The 19,904-nt window shown below is 49.9% G+C and overlaps 1 protein-coding gene across 1 annotated transcript in view; it reads right to left on the bottom strand.

Annotated features, from left to right (window-relative positions):
• The window catches only part of LOC140116828 (cystatin-B-like), a 63,645-nt gene extending 48,312 nt beyond the window's left edge, over positions 1-15,333 (bottom strand). Inside the window, exons 1-2 of the mRNA XM_072133264.1 lie at positions 15,143-15,333; positions 9,059-9,160 (exon numbers count right to left, since the gene is read on the bottom strand). Coding sequence (XP_071989365.1) covers positions 9,059-9,160; positions 15,143-15,289 — 249 coding nt within the window. The 5' untranslated portion in view covers positions 15,290-15,333. The remainder of the gene's footprint in view (positions 1-9,058; positions 9,161-15,142) is intronic.
• Positions 15,334-19,904: the final 4,571 nt, after the last annotated feature.

Below are 19,904 nucleotides of genomic sequence, written 5' to 3' on the forward strand. Positions count from 1 at the left end.
CATGGAGAGGAGACAGAGGGACTGGACTCAGCGCATGGAGAGGAGACAGAGGGACTGGACTCAGCGCATGGAGAGGAGACAGAGGGACAGGACTCAGCGCATTGAGGAGAGACAGAGGGACAGGACTCAGCACATGGAGGGGAGACAGAGGGACAGTACTCAGCACATGGAGAGGAGACAGAGGGACAGGACTCAGCACATGGAGAGGGAGACAGAGGGACAGGACTCAGCGCATGGAGGAGTGACAGAGGGACAGGACTCAGCGCATGGAGAGGAGAAAGAGGGACAGGCCTTAGCGCAGGGAGAGGAGACAGAGGGACAGGACTCAGCACATTAAGGAGAGACAGAGGGACAGGACTCAGCGCATGGAGGAGAGACAGAGGGACAGGACTCAGCGCATGGAGAGGAGACAGAGGGACTGGACTCAGCGCATGGAGAGGAGACAGAGGGACTGGACTCAGCGCATGGAGAGGAGACAGAGGGACTGGACTCAGCGCATGGAGAGGAGACAGAGGGACAGGACTCAGCGCATTGAGGAGAGACAGAGGGACAGGACTCAGCACATTGAGGAGAGACAGAGGGACAGGACTCAGCACATTGAGGAGAGACAGAGGGACAGGACTCAGCACATGGAGAGGAGACTGAGGGACAGGACTCAGCACACGGAGAGGAGACAGAGGGACAGGACTCAGCACATGGAGAGGAGACAGAGGGACAGGACTCAGCACATGGAGGAGAGACAGAGGGACAGGACTCAGCACATGGATGACAGACAGAGGGACAGGACTCAGCACATGGAGGAGACAGAGGAACAGGACTCAGCACATGGAGGAGACAGAGGAACAGGACTCAGCACATGGAGGAGACAGAGGAACAGAACTCAGCACATGGAGAGGAGACAGAGGGACAGGACTCAGCACATGGAGAGGAGACAGAGGGACAGGACTCAGCACATGGAGAGGAGACAGAGGGACAGGACTCAGCGCATGGAGAGGACACAGAGGGACAGGACTCAGCGCATGGAGAGGACACAGAGGGACAGGACTCAGCACATGGAGGGGAGACAGAGGGACAGGACTCAGCACATGGAGAGGAGACAGAGGGACAGGACTCAGCACATGGAGAGGGAGACAGAGGGACAGGACTCAGCACATGGAGGGGACACAGAGGGACAGGACTCAGCACATGGAGAGGAGACAGAGGGACAGGACTCAGCACATGGAGGGGAGAAAGAGGGACAGGACTCAGCACATGGAGGGGAGAAAGAGGGACAGGACTCAGCGCATGGAGAGGAGACAGAGGGACAGGACTCAGCGCATGGAGGAGAGACAGAGGGACAGGACTCAGCGCATGGAGAGGAGACAGAGGGACAGGACTCAACACATGGAGGGGACACAGAGGGACAGGACTCAGCACATGGAGAGGAGACAGAGGGACAGGACTCAGCACATGGAGAGGAGACAGAGGGACAGGACTCAGCACATGGAGGGGAGACAGAGGGACAGGACTCAGCACATGGAGGGGAGACAGAGGGACAGGACTCAGCACATGGAGAGGAGACAGAGGAACAGGACTCAGCACATGGAGGGGGAGACAGAGGGACAGGACTCAGCACATGGAGGGGAGACAGAGGGACAGGACACAGCACATGGAGGGGGAGACAGAGGGACTGGACTCAGCACATGGAGAGGAGACAGAGGGACAGGACGCAGCGCATGGAGAGGAGACAGAGGGACAGGACTCAGCGCATGGAGGGGAGACAGAGGGACAGGACTCAGCACATGGAGGGAGACACAGGGACAGGACTCAGCACATGGAGGGGAGACAGAGGGACAGGACTCAGCACATGGAGAGGAGACAGAGGGACAGGACTCAGCACATGGAGAGGAGACAGAGGGACAGGACTCAGCACACGGAGAGGAGACAGAGGGACAGGACTCAGCACATGGAGGAGAGACAGAGGGACAGGACTCAGCACATGGAGGAGAGACAGAGGGACAGGACTCAGCACATGGAGGAGACAGAGGAACAGGACTCAGCACATGGAGAGGAGACAGAGGGACAGGACTCAGCACATGGAGAGGAGACAGAGGGACAGGACTCAGCACATGGAGAGGAGACAGAGGGACAGGACTCAGCACATGGAGAGGAGACAGAGGGACAGGACTCAGCACATGGAGGAGAGACAGAGGGACAGGACTCAGCACATGGAGGAGAGACAGAGGCACAGGACTCAGCACATGGAGGAGAGACAGAGGCACAGGACTCAGCACATGGAGGAGAGACGGAGGGACAGGACTCAGCGCATGGAGAAGAGACGGAGGGACAGGACTCAGCGCATGGAGAGGAGACAGAGGGACAGGACTCAGCACATGGAGAGGAGACAGAGGGACAGGACTCAGCGCATGGAGGAGAGACAGAGGGACAGGACTCAGCGCATGGAGGAGAGACAGAGGGACAGGACTCAGCACATGGAGGGGAGACAGAGGGACAGGACTCAGCACATGGAGAGGAGACAGAGGGACAGGACTCAGCACATGGAGAGGAGACAGAGGGACAGGACTCAGCACATGGAGAGGAGACAGAGGGACAGGACTCAGCACATGGAGGAGAGACAGAGGGACAGGACTCAGCACATGGAGAGGAGACAGAGGGACAGGACTCAGCGCATGGAGAGGAGACAGAGGGACAGGACTCAGCGCATGGAGAGGAGAAAGAGGGACAGGACTCAGCGCATGGAGAGGAGAAAGAGGGACAGGACTCAGCGCATGGAGAGGAGAAAGAGGGACAGGACTCAGCGCATGGAGAGGAGACAGAAGGACAGGACTCAGCGCATGGAGGGGAGACAGAGGGACAGGACTCAGCGCATTGAGGAGAGACAGAGGGACAGGACTCAGCACATTGAGGAGAGACAGAGGGACAGGACTCAGCACATTGAGGATAGACAGAGGGACAGAACTCAGCACATGGAGAGGAGACAGAGGGACAGGACTCAGCACATGGAGAGGAGACAGAGGGACAGGACTCAGCACATGGAGAGGAGACAGAGGGACAGGACTCAGCACATGGAGAGGAGACAGAGGGACAGGACTCAGCGCATGGAGAGGACACAGAGGGACAGAACTCAGCGCATGGAGAGGACACAGAGGGACAGGACTCAGCACATGGAGGGGAGACAGAGGGACAGTACTCAGCACATGCAGAGGAGACAGAGGGACAGGACTCAGCACATGGAGAGGGAGACAGAGGGACAGGACTCAGCGCATGGAGGAGAGACAGAGGGACAGGACTCAGCGCATGGAGAGGAGAAAGAGGGACAGGCCTTAGCGCAGGGAGAGGAGACAGAGGGACAGGACTCAGCACATTAAGGAGAGACAGAGGGACAGGACTCAGCGCATGGAGGAGAGACAGAGGGACAGGACTCAGCGCATGGAGAGGAGACAGAGGGACTGGACTCAGCGCATGGAGAGGAGACAGAGGGACTGGACTCAGCGCATGGAGAGGAGACAGAGGGACTGGACTCAGCGCATGGAGAGGAGACAGAGGGACAGGACTCAGCGCATGGCGAGGAGACAGAGGGACAGGACTCAGCGCATTGAGGAGAGACAGAGGGACAGGACTCAGCGCATTGAGGAGAGACAGAGGGACAGGACTCAGCACATTGAGGAGAGACAGAGGGACAGGACTCAGCACATGGAGAGGAGACAGAGGGACAGAACTCAGCGCATGGAGAGGACACAGAGGGACAGGACTCAGCACATGGAGGGGAGACAGAGGGACAGTACTCAGCACATGCAGAGGAGACAGAGGGACAGGACTCAGCACATGGAGAGGGAGACAGAGGGACAGGACTCAGCGCATGGAGGAGAGACAGAGGGACAGGACTCAGCACATGGAGGAGAGACAGAGGCACAGGACTCAGCACATGGAGGAGAGACGGAGGGACAGGACTCAGCGCATGGAGAGGAGACAGAGGGACAGGACTCAGCACATGGAGAGGAGACAGAGGGACAGGACTCAGCACACGGAGAGGAGACAGAGGGACAGGACTCAGCACATGGAGAGGAGACAGAGGGACAGGACTCAGCACATGGAGAAGAGACAGAGGGACAGGACTCAGCACATGGATGACAGACAGAGGGACAGGACTCAGCACATGGAGGAGACAGAGGAACAGGACTCAGCACATGGAGGAGACAGAGGAACAGGACTCAGCACATGGAGGAGACAGAGGAACAGAACTCAGCACATGGAGAGGAGACAGAGGGACAGTACTTAGCACATGGAGAGGAGACAGAGGGACAGGACTCAGCACATGGAGAGGGAGACAGAGGGACAGGACTCAGCGCATGGAGGAGAGACAGAGGGACAGGACTCAGCGCATGGAGAGGAGACAGAGGGACAGGACTCAGCGCATGGAGAGGAGACAGAGGGACAGGACTCAGCGCATGGAGAGGAGACAGAGGGACAGGACTCAGCGCATGGAGAGGGAGACAGAGGGACAGGACTCAGCGCATGGAGGAGAGACAGAGGGACAGGACTCAGCGCATGGAGAGGAGACAGAGGGACAGGACTCAGCGCATGGAGAGGAGACAGAGGGACAGGACTCAGCGCATTGAGTAGAGACAGAGGGACAGGACTCAGCACATTGAGGAGAGACAGAGGGACAGGACTTAGCACATTGAGGAGAGACAGAGGGACAGGACTCAGCACATGGAGGAGACAGAGGAACAGGACTCAGCACATGGAGGAGACAGAGGAACAGGACTCAGCACATGGAGAGGAGACAGAGGAACAGGACTCAGCACATGGAGAGGAGACACAGGGACAGGACTCAGCACATGGAGAGGAGACAGAGGGACAGGACTCAGCACATGGAGAGGAGACAGAGGGACAGGACTCAGCACATGGAGAGGAGACAGAGGGACAGGACGCAGCGCATGGAGAGGACATAGAGGGACAGGACGCAGCGCATGGAGGGGAGACAGAGGGACAGGACTCAGCACATGGAGGGGGAGACAGAGGGACAGGACTCAGCACATGGAGAGGAGACAGAGGGACAGGACTCAGCACATGGAGGGGAGACAGAGGGACAGGACTCAGCACATGGAGGGGAGACAGAGGGACAGGACTCAGCACATGGAGAGGAGACAGAGGGACAGGACTCAGCACATGGAGAGGAGACAGAGGGACAGGACTCAGCACATGGAGAGGAGACAGAGGGACAGGACTCAGCACATGGAGGGGGAGACAGAGGGACAGGACTCAGCACATGGAGGGGAGACAGAGGGACAGGACACAGCACATGGAGGGGGAGACAGAGGGACTGGACTCAGCACATGGAGAGGAGACAGAGGGACAGGACTCAGCGCATGGAGAGGACACAGAGGGACAGGACTGAGCGCATGGAGGGGAGACAGAGGGACAGGACTCAGCACATGGAGGGGGAGACAGAGGGACAGGACTCAGCACATGGAGGGGGAGACAGAGGGACAGGACTCAGCACATGGAAGGGGAGACAGAGGGACAGGACTCAGCACATGGAGGGGAGACAGAGGGACAGGACTCAGCACATGGAGATGAGACAGAGGGACAGGACTCAGCACATGGAGAGGAGACAGAGGGACAGGACTCAGCACATGGAGAGGAGACAGAGGGACAGGACTCAGCACATGGAGAGGAGACAGAGTGACAGGACTCAGCACATGGAGGGGAGACAGAGGGACAGGACTCAGCACATGGAGGGGAGACAGAGGGACAGGGCACAGCACATGGAGGGGAGACAGAGGGACAGGACACAGCACATGGAGGGGAGACAGAGGGACAGGACACAGCACATGGAGTCGACAGAGGGACAGGACACAGCACATGGAGAGGAGACAGAGGGACAGGACTCAGCACATGGAGGGGATACAGAGGGACAGGACTCAGCACATGGAGAGGTCACAGAGAGACAGGACTCAGCACATGGAGGGGAGACAGAGGGACAGGACTCAGCACATGGAGGGGGAGACAGAGGGACAGGACTCAGCACATGGAGGGGAGACAGAGGGACAGGACACAGCACATGGAGGGGGAGACAGAGGGACTGGACTCAGCACATGGAGAGGAGACAGAGGGACAGGACTCAGCGCATGGAGAGGACACAGAGGGACAGGACTGAGCGCATGGAGGGGAGACAGAGGGACAGGACTCAGCACATGGAGGGGGAGACAGAGGGACAGGACTCAGCACATGGAGGGGGAGACAGAGGGACAGGACTCAGCACATGGAGGGGGAGACAGAGGGACAGGACTCAGCACATGGAGGGGAGACAGAGGGACAGGACTCAGCACATGGAGATGAGACAGAGGGACAGGACTCAGCACATGGAGAGGAGACAGAGGGACAGGACTCAGCACATGGAGAGGAGACAGAGTGACAGGACTCAGCACATGGAGGGGAGACAGAGGGAAAGGACTCAGCACATGGAGAGGAGACAGAGGGACAGGACTCAGCACATGGAGAGGAGACAGAGGGACAGGACTCAGCACATGGAGGGGAGACAGAGGGACAGGAATCAGCACATGGAGTAGAGACAGAGGGACTGGACTCAGCACATGGAGGGGAGACAGAGGGACGGGACTCAGCACATGGAGGGGGAGACAGAGGGACAGGACACAGCACATGAAGGGGAGACAAAGGGACAGGACACAGCACATGGAGGAGACAGAGGAACAGGACTCAGCACATGGAGAGGAGACAGAGGGACAGGACTCAGCACATGGAGAGGAGACAGAGGGACAGGACTCAGCACATGGAGAGGAGACAGAGGGACAGGACTCAGCACATGGAGGGGGAGACAGAGGGACAGGACTCAGCACATGGAGGGGAGACAGAGGGACAGGACACAGCACATGGAGGGGGAGACAGAGGGACTGGACTCAGCACATGGAGAGGAGACAGAGGGACAGGACTCAGCGCATGGAGAGGACACAGAGGGACAGGACTGAGCGCATGGAGGGGAGACAGAGGGACAGGACTCAGCACATGGAGGGGGAGACAGAGGGACAGGACTCAGCACATGGAGGGGGAGACAGAGGGACAGGACTCAGCACATGGAGGGGGAGACAGAGGGACAGGACTCAGCACATGGAGGGGAGACAGAGGGACAGGACTCAGCACATGGAGATGAGACAGAGGGACAGGACTCAGCACATGGAGAGGAGACAGAGGGACAGGACTCAGCACATGGAGAGGAGACAGAGGGACAGGACTCAGCACATGGAGAGGAGACAGAGTGACAGGACTCAGCACATGGAGGGGAGACAGAGGGACAGGGCACAGCACATGGAGGGGAGACAGAGGGACAGGACACAGCACATGGAGGGGAGACAGAGGGACAGGACACAGCACATGGAGAGGAGACAGAGGGACAGGACTCAGCACATGGAGGGGAGACAGAGGGACAGGACTCAGCGCATGGAGAGGACACAGAGGGACAGGACTGAGCGCATGGAGGGGAGACAGAGGGACAGGACTCAGCACATGGAGGGGGAGACAGAGGGACAGGACTCAGCACATGGAGGGGGAGACAGAGGGACAGGACTCAGCACATGGAGGGGGAGACAGAGGGACAGGACTCAGCACATGGAGGGGAGACAGAGGGACAGGACTCAGCACATGGAGATGAGACAGAGGGACAGGACTCAGCACATGGAGAGGAGACAGAGGGACAGGACTCAGCACATGGAGAGGAGACAGAGGGACAGGACTCAGCACATGGAGAGGAGACAGAGTGACAGGACTCAGCACATGGAGGGGAGACAGAGGGACAGGGCACAGCACATGGAGGGGAGACAGAGGGACAGGACACAGCACATGGAGGGGAGACAGAGGGACAGGACACAGCACATGGAGAGGAGACAGAGGGACAGGACTCAGCACATGGAGGGGAGACAGAGGGACAGGACTCAGCACATGGAGAGGAGACAGAGGGACAGGACTCAGCACATGGAGAGGAGACAGAGGGACAGGACTCAGCACATGGAGGGGATACAGAGGGACAGGACTCAGCACATGGAGAGGTCACAGAGAGACAGGACTCAGCACATGGAGGGGAGACAGAGGGACAGGACTCAGCACATGGAGGGGGAGACAGAGGGACAGGACTCAGCACATGGAGGGGAGACAGAGGGACAGGACACAGCACATGGAGGGGGAGACAGAGGGACTGGACTCAGCACATGGAGAGGAGACAGAGGGACAGGACTCAGTGCATGGAGAGGACACAGAGGGACAGGACTGAGCGCATGGAGGGGAGACAGAGGGACAGGACTCAGCACATGGAGGGGGAGACAGAGGGACAGGACTCAGCACATGGAGGGGGAGACAGAGGGACAGGACTCAGCACATGGAGGGGGAGACAGAGGGACAGGACTCAGCACATGGAGGGGAGACAGAGGGACAGGACTCAGCACATGGAGATGAGACAGAGGGACAGGACTCAGCACATGGAGAGGAGACAGAGGGACAGGACTCAGCACATGGAGAGGAGACAGAGTGACAGGACTCAGCACATGGAGGGGAGACAGAGGGAAAGGACTCAGCACATGGAGAGGAGACAGAGGGACAGGACTCAGCACATGGAGGGGAGACAGAGGGACAGGAATCAGCACATGGAGTAGAGACAGAGGGACTGGACTCAGCACATGGAGGGGAGACAGAGGGACGGGACTCAGCACATGGAGGGGGAGACAGAGGGACAGGACACAGCACATGGAGGGGAGACAGAGGGACAGGACACAGCACATGGAGGGGAGACAGAGGGACAGGACACAGCACATGGAGGGGAGACAGAGGGACAGGACTCAGCACATGGAGTCGACAGAGGGACAGGACTCAGCACATGGAGTCGACAGAGGGACAGGACTCAGCACATGGAGTCGACGGAGGGGACCCCCCTATCGGTCATATTGGGGGATGTTGGACTTGTGTCCAGAAATACAGAAGAGATGTTTATCGGAGAGGAAGTTGTACAAGTACATAGACCCACAGTCCAGCACTGGAGGTCACTTACCTTCACAAAATGGTAAGCGCCATCAGCAATTTGTTCTCTAAAGCTGATGGCCTTGAACATCGTGGGATTTAGTTTCGATTTCTCCACAAACAGATGTTTTACCTTAGAAAACAAAGGATAAAAAGATCAGGTTTAGTTGAAATAACTTCTTTTTGTCGGTTTTGAAATTATATTATTCAATATTACTATAAATAGGGGGTCATTCATCATAGTCGGTGCCCCACCCACACGGTGTATGACAAAGGCCCCGCCCACCATGGCAGATACTTCATGAGGATTCAGCCTCCTAATGGATACACTGTGGTAAAAGGCGGCAAACTTTCCATACTATAGCTAGTATGCAGGTGTGGGGCCCCATATTACAGAGGAGCATAGTATAATAAAACGGGGGAAGATAGTGACAGATTACAGAATGGAATGTATAATGTTACAATGGAGGATGGGATAGCATTACAGAGGAAGATAGTAACATATTATAGAATAAGATATTATAATGTTATATGGGAGAATAGTAAGATATTACAGAGGAGGATAGTATAATGTTATATAGGAGAATAGTATGATATTACAGAGGAGGATAGTATAATGTTATATAGGAGAATAGTAAGATATTACAGAGGAGGATAGTATAATGTTATATGAGAGAATAGTATGATATTACAGAGGAGGATAGTATAATGTTATATAGGAGAATAGTAAAATATTACAGAGGAGGATAGTATAATGTTATATAGGAGAATAGTAAGATATTACAGAGGAGGATAGTATAATGTTATATAGGAGAATAGTATAATATTACAGAGGAGGATAGTATAATGTTATATAGGAGAATAGTATAATATTACAGAGGAGGATAGTATAATGTTATATAGGAGAATAGTATAATATTACAGAGGAGGATAGTATAATGTTATATGGGAGAATAGTATGATATTACAGAGGAGGATAGTATAATGTTATATGGGAGAATAGTAAGATATTACAGAGGAGGATAGTATAATGTTATATGGGAGAATAGTATAATTTTACAGAGGAGGATAGTATAATGTTATATGGGAGAATAGTATGATATTACAGAGGAGGATAGTATAATGTTATATGGGAGAATAGTATAATTTTACAGAGGAGGATAGTATAATGTTATATGGAAGAATAGTATAATTTTACAGAGGAGGATAGTATAATGTTATATAGGAGAATAGTATGATATTACAGAGGAGGATAGTATAATGTTATATGGGAGAATAGTAAGATATTACAGAGGAGGATAGTATAATGTTATATGGGAGAATAGTAAGATATTACAGAGGAGGATAGTATAATGTTATATGGGAGAATAGTAAGATATTACAGAGGAGGATAGTATAATGTTATATGGAAGAATAGTAAGATATTACAGAGGAGGATAGTATAATGTTATATGAGAGAATAGTATAATTTTACAGAGGAGGATAGTCTAATGTTATATAGGAGAATAGTATGATATTACAGAGGAGGATAGTATAATGTTATATGGAAGAATAGTAAGATATTACAGAGGAGGATAGTATAATGTTATATGGGAGAATAGTATGATATTACAGAGGAGGATAGTATAATGTTATATGGGAGAATAGTAAGATATTACAGAGGAGGATAGTATAATGTTATATGGGAGAATAGTATAATTTTACAGAGGAGGATAGTATAATGTTATATGGGAGAATAGTAAGATATTACAGAGGAGGATAGTATAATGTTATATGGGAGAATAGTATGATATTACAGAGGAGGATAGTATAATGTTATATGGGAGAATAGTATAATTTTACAGAGGAGGATAGTATAATGTTATATGGAAGAATAGTAAGATATTACAGAGGAGGATAGTATAATGTTATATGGGAGAATAGTAAGATATTACAGAGGAGGATAGTATAATGTTATATGGGAGAATAGTATGATATTACAGAGGAGGATAGTATAATGTTATATGGGAGAATAGTATAATTTTACAGAGGAGGATAGAATAATGTTATATGGAAGAATAGTAAGATATTACAGAGGAGGATAGTATAATGTTATATGGGAGAATAGTAAGATATTACAGAGGAGGATAGTATAATGTTATATGGGAGAATAGTATAATTTTACAGAGGAGGATAGTATAATGTTATATGGGAGAATAGTAAGATATTACAGAGGAGGATAGTATAATGTTATATGGGAGAATAGTATAATTTTACAGAGGAGGATAGTATAATGTTATATGGGAGAATGGTATGATATTACAGAGGAGGATAGTATAATGTTATATGGGAGAATAGTAAGATATTACAGAGGAGGATAGTATAATGTTATATGGGAGAATAGTATGATATTACAGAGGAGGATCGTATAATGTTATATGGGAGAATAGTAAGATATTACAGAGGAGGATAGTATAATGTTATATAGGAGAATAGTATGATATTACAGAGAAGGATAGTATAATGTTATATGGGAGAATAGTAAGATATTACAGAGGAGGATAGTATAATGTTATATGGGAGAATAGTAAGATATTACAGATTAGGATAGTATTATATTATATTATATGGGAGAATAGTATGATATTACAGAGGAGGATAGTATAATGTTATATAGGAGAATAGTATAATATTACAGAGGATGATAGTAAATATGTTATATGGAAGAATAGAAGGATATTACAGAGAAGGATAGTATAATGTTATATGGGAGAATAGTAAGATATCACAGAGGAGGATAGTATAATGTTATATGGGAGAATAGTAAGATATTACAGAGGAGGATAGTATAATATTATACAGGAGAATAGTATGATATTACAGAGGAGGATAGTATAATGTTATATGGGAGAATAGTATGATATTACAGAGGAGGATAGTATAATGTTATATGGGAGAATAGTATAATATTACAGAGGAGGATAGTATAATGTTATATGGAAGAATAGTAAGATATTACAGAGGAGGATAGTATAATGTTATATGGGAGAATAGTAAGATATTACAGAGGAGGATAGTATAATGTTATATGGGAGAATAGTATGATATTACAGAGGAGGATAGTATAATGTTATATGGGAGAATAGTAAGATATTACAGAGGAGGATAGTATAATGTTATATGGGAGAATAGTAAGATATTACAGAGGAGGATAGTATAATGTTATATGGGAGAATAGTATAATATTACAGACGAGGAAAGTATAATGTTATATGGGAGAATAGCATAATAGCAACCATATTAATGAGGGGGGTGTAAAATAATTAGAGAACACAATATGTTAATGAGGCGGCACACTTCACGTGTTCTGAAAGACATTGCAATTGCATCAGAAAGAAATCTCAGCAGATGAGTTCTGTAAGAAATAACATGTTTCGCATTGTTACTAATTACCCTATGTACCCTAGCATAAGCCGAGGTGCCTAATTACACCACAAAACATTGGGAAAACATATTGACTCGTGTATAAGCCTAACGGGGAAATAAAGCCACTGCTCTCTAATACAATGACCAGTAGTCTCCCCTCATCGATAAATTGTCCAGTAGAGTGTCCCCATTGATATAATACTCAGCAGAGTGCCCCCATTAATGTAACGTTCATCAGAGTGCCTCCATTAGCATAATGTCCAGCAGAGTGCCCCCATTAGTATAATGTCCAGCAGAGTGCCCCCATAGATATAATGTCCAGCAGAGTGCCCCCATAGATATAATGTCCAGCAGAGTGCCCCCATAGATATAATGTCCAGCAGAGTGTCCCCATTAATATAATGGTCAGCAACGTGCCCCCATTAATGTAATGTTCAGCAGAGTGCCCCAATTAATAAATATAATGCTCAGCAGAGTGCCCCAATTAATAAATATAATGCTCAGCAGAGTGCCCCAATTAATAAATATAATGCTCAGCAGATTGCCCCGATTAGTATAATGTCCAGCAGAGTGCCCCTATAAATATAATGTCCAGCAGAGCAATGTTCAAGCATGGTGACCTATTAATAACATGTCCATCAGAGTACCCCATTAATATAATGTACAGCATAGTGCCACCATTAATAGAGTGTCCAGCAGAGTGCCCCCATTAATAGGCTGTCCAGCAGAGTGCCCCCATTAATAGTGCATCCAGCAGAGGGCCCCCATTAATAGAGTGCCCAGCAGAGTGACCCCAGTAATATCATGTCCAGCACAGTTCCCCCATTAATATAATGTCCAGCAGAGTGCCCCCAGTAATATAATGTCCAGCACAGTGCCCCCAGTAATATCATGTCCAGCACAGTTCCCCCATTATTATAATGTCCAGCAGAGTGCCCCCAGTAATATAATGTCCAGCGAATTGCCCCCAGTAATATAATGTCCAGCACAGTGCCCCCAGTAATATCATGTCCAGCAGAGTTCCCCCATTAATATAATGTCCAGCAGAGTGCCCCCAGTAATATAATGTCCAGCGGATTGCCCCCAGTAATATAATGTCCAGCTGAGTGCCCCCAGTAATATCATGTCCAGCAGAGTGCCCCTGTAATATAATGTCCATCAGAGTGCCCCCAGTAACATAATGTCCAGCAGAGTGCCCCCAGTAAAATCACGTCCAGCAGAGTGCCCGCAGTAATATAATGTCCAGCAGATTGCCCCCAGTAATATAATGTCCAGCAGAGTGCCCCCAGTAATATCATGTCTAGCAGAGTGCCCCCATTAGTATAATGTCCAGCAGAGTGCCCCCAGTAATACAATGTCCAGCAGAGTGCTCCCATTAATAGAGTGTCCAGTAGAGAGCTCCCTTCAGTTAGTACCCAGGTTGAGTCCAAAAAGAAATATAAGAATAAAGTCGGCGCAGTCCACAACTGGCAATATCCTTCAGGGCAATTATGGGTGGAGGCACATTCAGTGGGAACAAAGTCACAAACCACACAAACTGCAGTGGTCAACAGACAATCCAAGCGCGGTGTGCACCCTCCCCCCTGTACATGTCACGATGATGCTGCTGAGTGCCGTATCTTTCTTTTTATTACAAGTTAGTGCCCACCCTCCGATGCAGACCCCTGGGGTCCTCTTCTCCCCAGAGCAGCTCTTCTGGCCGTGCATCGGACGTGCTACATTTTTTTTATATATATACACCAGAGTAAGACGAGGGGGGCTTTGTCAGCACACAAACTGCTGAAAATCTCAGCTTATACTTGAGTATATATAACTATACATTACTGTATATTACTATTTATTACTATGAATATGTATTTGTATATATTATATTTATATATTATTACTAAGGTTGAAGGCCAAAACACATTTTGAAATCTATAATGATAAATATGCAATTACTGATGTATTTTGCACTATTTTTAAAACAAAATATAAAAGCATTATGTGACCCCAACCATAGGGGACCTAATAATTAATTAGGGGGTGCTGCATGTAATCTGTTAAGGGAAGTCCAATATATGTAAAAAACTGGGGGGAGGGGGCTCTATGTACTATAAATTGTTCAAAAGATGTTATATACATGGAGCACAAAGTGGTCAGTTCTGTTGTGAGGAGAATATATTATTTAGGAGCTCAGTGTGGGACATTGTTGTCCAGGTGACATTATAATATAAGTGACTGTGTTATTTTTATGGGCGCAGTGTGGGAAATGTGCTGCACAGATATGAAGAAATCTGGTGGTGAATACAACAGCGATAAGTGAGGAGAAGTAACGATGAGAACCTGTTCCTGATGGAGCAGCAGATTGTCACCTGTAAGGTACTAGATGTCACTGATGTCTGAGGCAGCGTCCGCCTGTGCAGTGTAACAGTCACACGGTGTCAGTGAGCTACAGGCGCTGAGTGGGGATATTGTCAGCATGTCCCAATCTGTTGCCAGATGCTTTTTTGTCTGTAAATTAGGTGGACAAAATATAGCAGGGGGTCGGGATGTAGGGTGAAGGGTGCTGGGGGGGGTTATTTAATTTTTAGCATCAGATTGGAGACAGAGGAGTACAATTGTACATTAACATTTTCCATCTTATCTACAATAATATACAGTGGAGAGTATGAGGACAAATGTGTGGAGCCAGGATCGGTTACACAATGTTATCTAGAATGTCACTTACCTGGTCACAGAGATCTTGTACGTGCTGATCTGCCGTCTGGACTGGACTCAGTTCTCCGTTAACATTTCTTTTCTCCACATTTCCATAGGTGCGATGCTCTGCAATAATAGACACAAGGAATAATAGAGCAATGTGAGAGGCGGCCATAGTGAGTGCTAGCTCTGCAGCCTATACACAGGGCTGTATCCACCTGCTTATATATCCCTGGACTGTACCACTGCTGAGTGACAGGGGGATCTGATCTCTCGACACACACACAGAAATCAGGACATGATCTTTGCTGCCAAGAAAAGGATAAATCCAGTTGAGAAGTGATATCACATTGTTTATTTATATAAATGATTAAATTTGTAATGATTTAGATATATGAGTATATGTATATAAGTGTATGTATATAAGTGTATGTATGTGTGTATATCAGTGTGAGTACATGTGTATGCATTTATGTATGTATGTATGTATGTATAAATATATGTATGTGTGTTTATGTGCGTATGTGTCCGCTAAAGAATTCTGTACCATCACTTTTTCTATAAAAAAGCGTCACTATATATGCTATTGTGATGGTTCAACTTCCTGTCCTCTAGGTGTAGAGGATGCCTCCTGTCTATGGTGATGGTAGAACCTCCTCTCCTCTAGGTGTAGAGGATGCCCCCTGTCTATGGTGATGGTAGAACCTCCTCTTCTGTAGGTGTAGAGGATGCCCCCTGTCTATGGTGGTGGTAGCACCTCCTCTCCTCTAGGTGTAGAGGATGTCCCCTGTCTATGGTGATGGAAGAACCTCTTCTCCTCTAGGTGTAGAGGATGCCCCCTGTCTATGGTGATGGTAGGACCTCCTCTCCTCTAGGTGTCGAGGATGCCCCCTGTCTATGGTGATGGTAGAACCTCCTCTCCTCTAGGTGTAGAGGATGCCCCCTGTCTATGGTGATGGTAGAACCTCCTCTCCTATAGGTGTAGAGGATGCCCCCTGTCTATGGTGATGGTAGCACCTCCTCCCCTCTAGGTGTAGAGGATGCCCCCTGTCTATGGTGATGGTAGAACCTCCTCTCCTCTAGGTGTAGAGGATGCCCCTGTCTATGATGATGGTAGAACCTCCTCTCCTCTAGGTGTAGAGGATGCCCCCTGTCTATGGTGATGGTAGAACCTCCTCTCCTCTAGGTGTAGAGGATGCCCCTTGTCTATGGTGATGGTAGAACCTCCTCTCCTCTAGGTGTAGAGGATGTCCCCTGTCTATGGTGAAGGTAGAGCCTCCTCTCCTCTAGGTGTAGAGGATGTCCCCTGTCTATGGTGATGGTAGAACCTCCTCTCCTCTAGGTGTAGAGGATGCCCCCTGTCTATGGTGATGGTAGAACCTCCTCTCCTCTAGGTGGAGAGGATGCCCCTGTCTATGATGATGGTATAACCTCCTCTCCTCTAGGTGTAGAGGAAGCCCCTTGTCTATGGTGATGGTAGAACCTCCTCTCATCTAGGTGTAGAGGATGTCCCCTGTCTATGGTGATGGTAGAGCCTCCTCTCCTCTAGGTGTAGAGGATGCCCCTGTCTATGGTAATGGTAATAATAATAATAATATCTCCTCTCCTTTAGTTGTAGAGGCTGCCCCCTGTCTATGGTGATAGTAGATCCTCCCCTCCTCTAGGTGTAGAGGATTCCTCCTGTCTATGGTGATGGTGGAACCTCCTCTCCTCTAGGTGTAGAGGATGCCCCATGTCTATGGTGATGGTAGAACCACCTCTCCTCTAGGTGTAGAGTATGCTCCCTGTCTATGGTGATGGTAGAACCTCCTCTCCACTAGGTGTAAAAGATGCCCCATGTCTATGGTGATGGTAGAACCTCCTCTCCTCTAGGTGTAGAGGATGCCCCCTGTCTATGGTGATGGTAAACCCTCCTTTCCTCTAGGTGTAAAGGATGCCCCCTGTCTATGGTGATGGTAGAACTTCCTCTCCTCTAGGTGAAGAGGATGTCTCCTGTCTATGGTGATGGTGGAACCTCCGCTCCTCTAGGTGTAGAGGATGCCCCCTGTCTATGGTGATGGTAGAACCTCGTCTCCTCTAGGTGTAGAGGATGCTCCCTGTCTATGGTGATGGTGGAACCTCTGCTCCTCTAGGTGTAGAGGATGTCTCCTGTCTATGGTGATGGTGGAACCACTGCTCCTCTAGGTGTAGAGGATCCTCCTGTCTATGATGATGGTAGAACCTCCTCTCCTCTAGGTGTAGAGGATGCCCCCTGTCTATGGTGATGGTGGAACCTCCTCTCCTCTAGGTGTAGAGGATGCCGCTGTCTATGGTGATGGTGGAACCTCCTCTCCTCTAGGTGTAGAGGATGCCCCCTGTCTATGGTGATGGTGGAACCTCCTCTCCTCTAGGTGTAGAGGATGCCCCTGTCTATGGTGATGGTGGAACCTCCTCTCCTCTAGGTGTAGAGGATGCCCCCTGTCTATGGTGATGGTGAAACCTCCTCTCCTCTAGGTGTAGAGGATGTCCCCTGTCTATGGTGATGGTGGAACCTCCTCTCCTCTTGGTGCAGAGGATGCCCCTGTCTATGGTGATGGTGGAACCTCCTCTCCTCAAGGTGTAGAGGATGCCTTCTGTCTATGGTGATGGTAGAACCTCCTCTCCTCTAGGTGTAGAGGATGCCCCCTGTCTATGGTGATGGTGGAACCTCCTCTCCTGTAGGTGTAGAGGATGCCCCTGTCTATGGTGATGGTGGAACCTCCTCTTCTCTAGGTGTAGAGGATGCCCCTGTCTATGGTGATGGTGGAACCTCCTCTCCTCTAGGTGTAGAGGATGCCCCCTGTCTATGGTGATGGTGAAACCTCCTCTCCTCTAGGTGTAGAGGATGTCCCCTGTCTATGGTGATGGTGGAACCTCCTCTCCTCTTGGTGCAGAGGATGCCCCTGTCTATGGTGATGGTGGAACCTCCACTCCTCTAGGTGTAGAGGATGCCTTCTGTCTATGGTGATGGTAGAACCTCCTCTCCTCTAGGTGTAGAGGATGCCCCCTGTCTATGGTGATGGTGGAACCTCCTCTCCTCTAGGTGTAGAGGATGCCCCTGTCTATGGTGATGGTGGAACCTCCTCTCCTCTAGGTGTAGAGGATGCCCCCTGTCTATGGTGATGGTAGAACCTCCTCTCCTCTAGGTGTAGAGGATGCCCCCTGTCTATGGTGATGGTGAAACCTCCGCTCCTCTAGGTGTAGAGGATGCTCCCTGTCTATGGTGATGGTGGAACCTCTGCTCCTCTAGGTGTAGAGGATGTCTCCTGTCTATGGTGATGGTGGAATCTCCGCTCCTCTAGGTGTAGAGGATGCTCCTGTCTATGATGATGGTAGAACCTCCTCTCCTCTTGGTGTAGAGGATGCCCCCTGTCTATGGTGATGGTGGAACCTCCTCTGCTCTAGGTGTAGAGGATGCCGCTGTCTATGGTGATGGTGGAACCTCCTCTCCTCTAGGTGTAGAGGATGCCTCCTGTCTATGGTGATCGTGGAACCTCCTATCCTCTAGGTGTAGAGGATGCCCCCTGTCTATGGTGATGGTGAAACCTCCTCTCCTCTAGGTGTAGAGGATATCCCCTGTCTATGGTGATGGTGGACCCTCCTCTCCTCTTGGTGTAGAGGATGCCCCTGTCTATGGTGATGGTGGAACCTCCTCTCCTCTAGGTGTAGAGGATGCCCCCTGTCTATAGTGATCGTAGAACCTCCTCTCCTCTAGGTGTAGAGGATGCCCCAGTCTATGGTGATGGTAGAACTTCCTCACCTCTAGGTGTAAAAGATGCCTCTGTCTATGGTGATGGTAGAACCTCCTCTCCTCTAGGTGTAGAGGATGCCTGCTGTCTATGGTGATTGTAGAACTTCCTCTCCTCTAGGTGTAAAGGATGCCTGCTGTCTATGGTGATTGTAGAACTTCCTCTCCTCTAGGTGTAAAAGATGCCCCCTGTCTATGGTGATGGTAGAACCTCCTCTCCTCTAGGTGTAAAGGATGCCCGCTGTCTATGGTGAAGGTGGAACCTCCTCTCCTCTAGGTGTAGAGGATGCCCCCTGTCTATGGTGATGGCAGAGCCTCCTCTCCTCTAGGTGTAGAGGATGCCCCTGTCTATGGTGATGGTAGAATCTCCTCTAGGTGTAGAGAATGCCCCTGTCTATGGTGATTGTAGAACCTCCTCTCTTCTAGGTGTAGAGGATGCCCCCTGTCTATGGTGATTGTAGAACCTCCTCTCCTCTAGGTGTAGAGGATGCTCCTGTCTATGGTGATGGTAGAACCTCCTCTCCTCTTGGTGTAGATGATGCCCCCTGTCAATGGTGATAGTAGAACCTCCTCTCCTCTAGGTGTAGAGGATGCCCCCTGTCTATGGTGATGGTAGAACATCCTCTACGGTAGATGTAGAGGATGCCCCCTGTCTATGGTGATAGAAGAACCTCCTCTCCTCTAGGTGTAGAGGATGCCCCCTGCCTATGGTGATAGTAGAACCTCCTCTCCTCTAGGTGTAGAAGATGTCCCCTTTCTATTGTGATGGTAGAACCACCTCTCCTCTAGGTGTAGAGGATGCCCCCTGTCTATGGTGATGGTAGAACCTCCTCTCCTCTAGGTGTAGAGGATGCCCCCTGTATATGGTGATGGTAGAACCTCCTCTCCTCTAGGTGTAGAGGAAGCCCCCTGCCTATGGTGATAGTAGAACCTCCTCTCCTCTAGGTGTAGAGGATGTCCCCTGTCTATGGTGATGGTAGAACCTCCTCTCCTCTAGGTGTAGAGGATGCCCCCTGTTCATTGT

The sequence above is a fragment of the Engystomops pustulosus genome, chromosome 2 (genome assembly GCF_040894005.1).
Source record: "Engystomops pustulosus chromosome 2, aEngPut4.maternal, whole genome shotgun sequence".
In the NCBI taxonomy this organism is placed as follows: domain Eukaryota; kingdom Metazoa; phylum Chordata; class Amphibia; order Anura; family Leptodactylidae; genus Engystomops; species Engystomops pustulosus.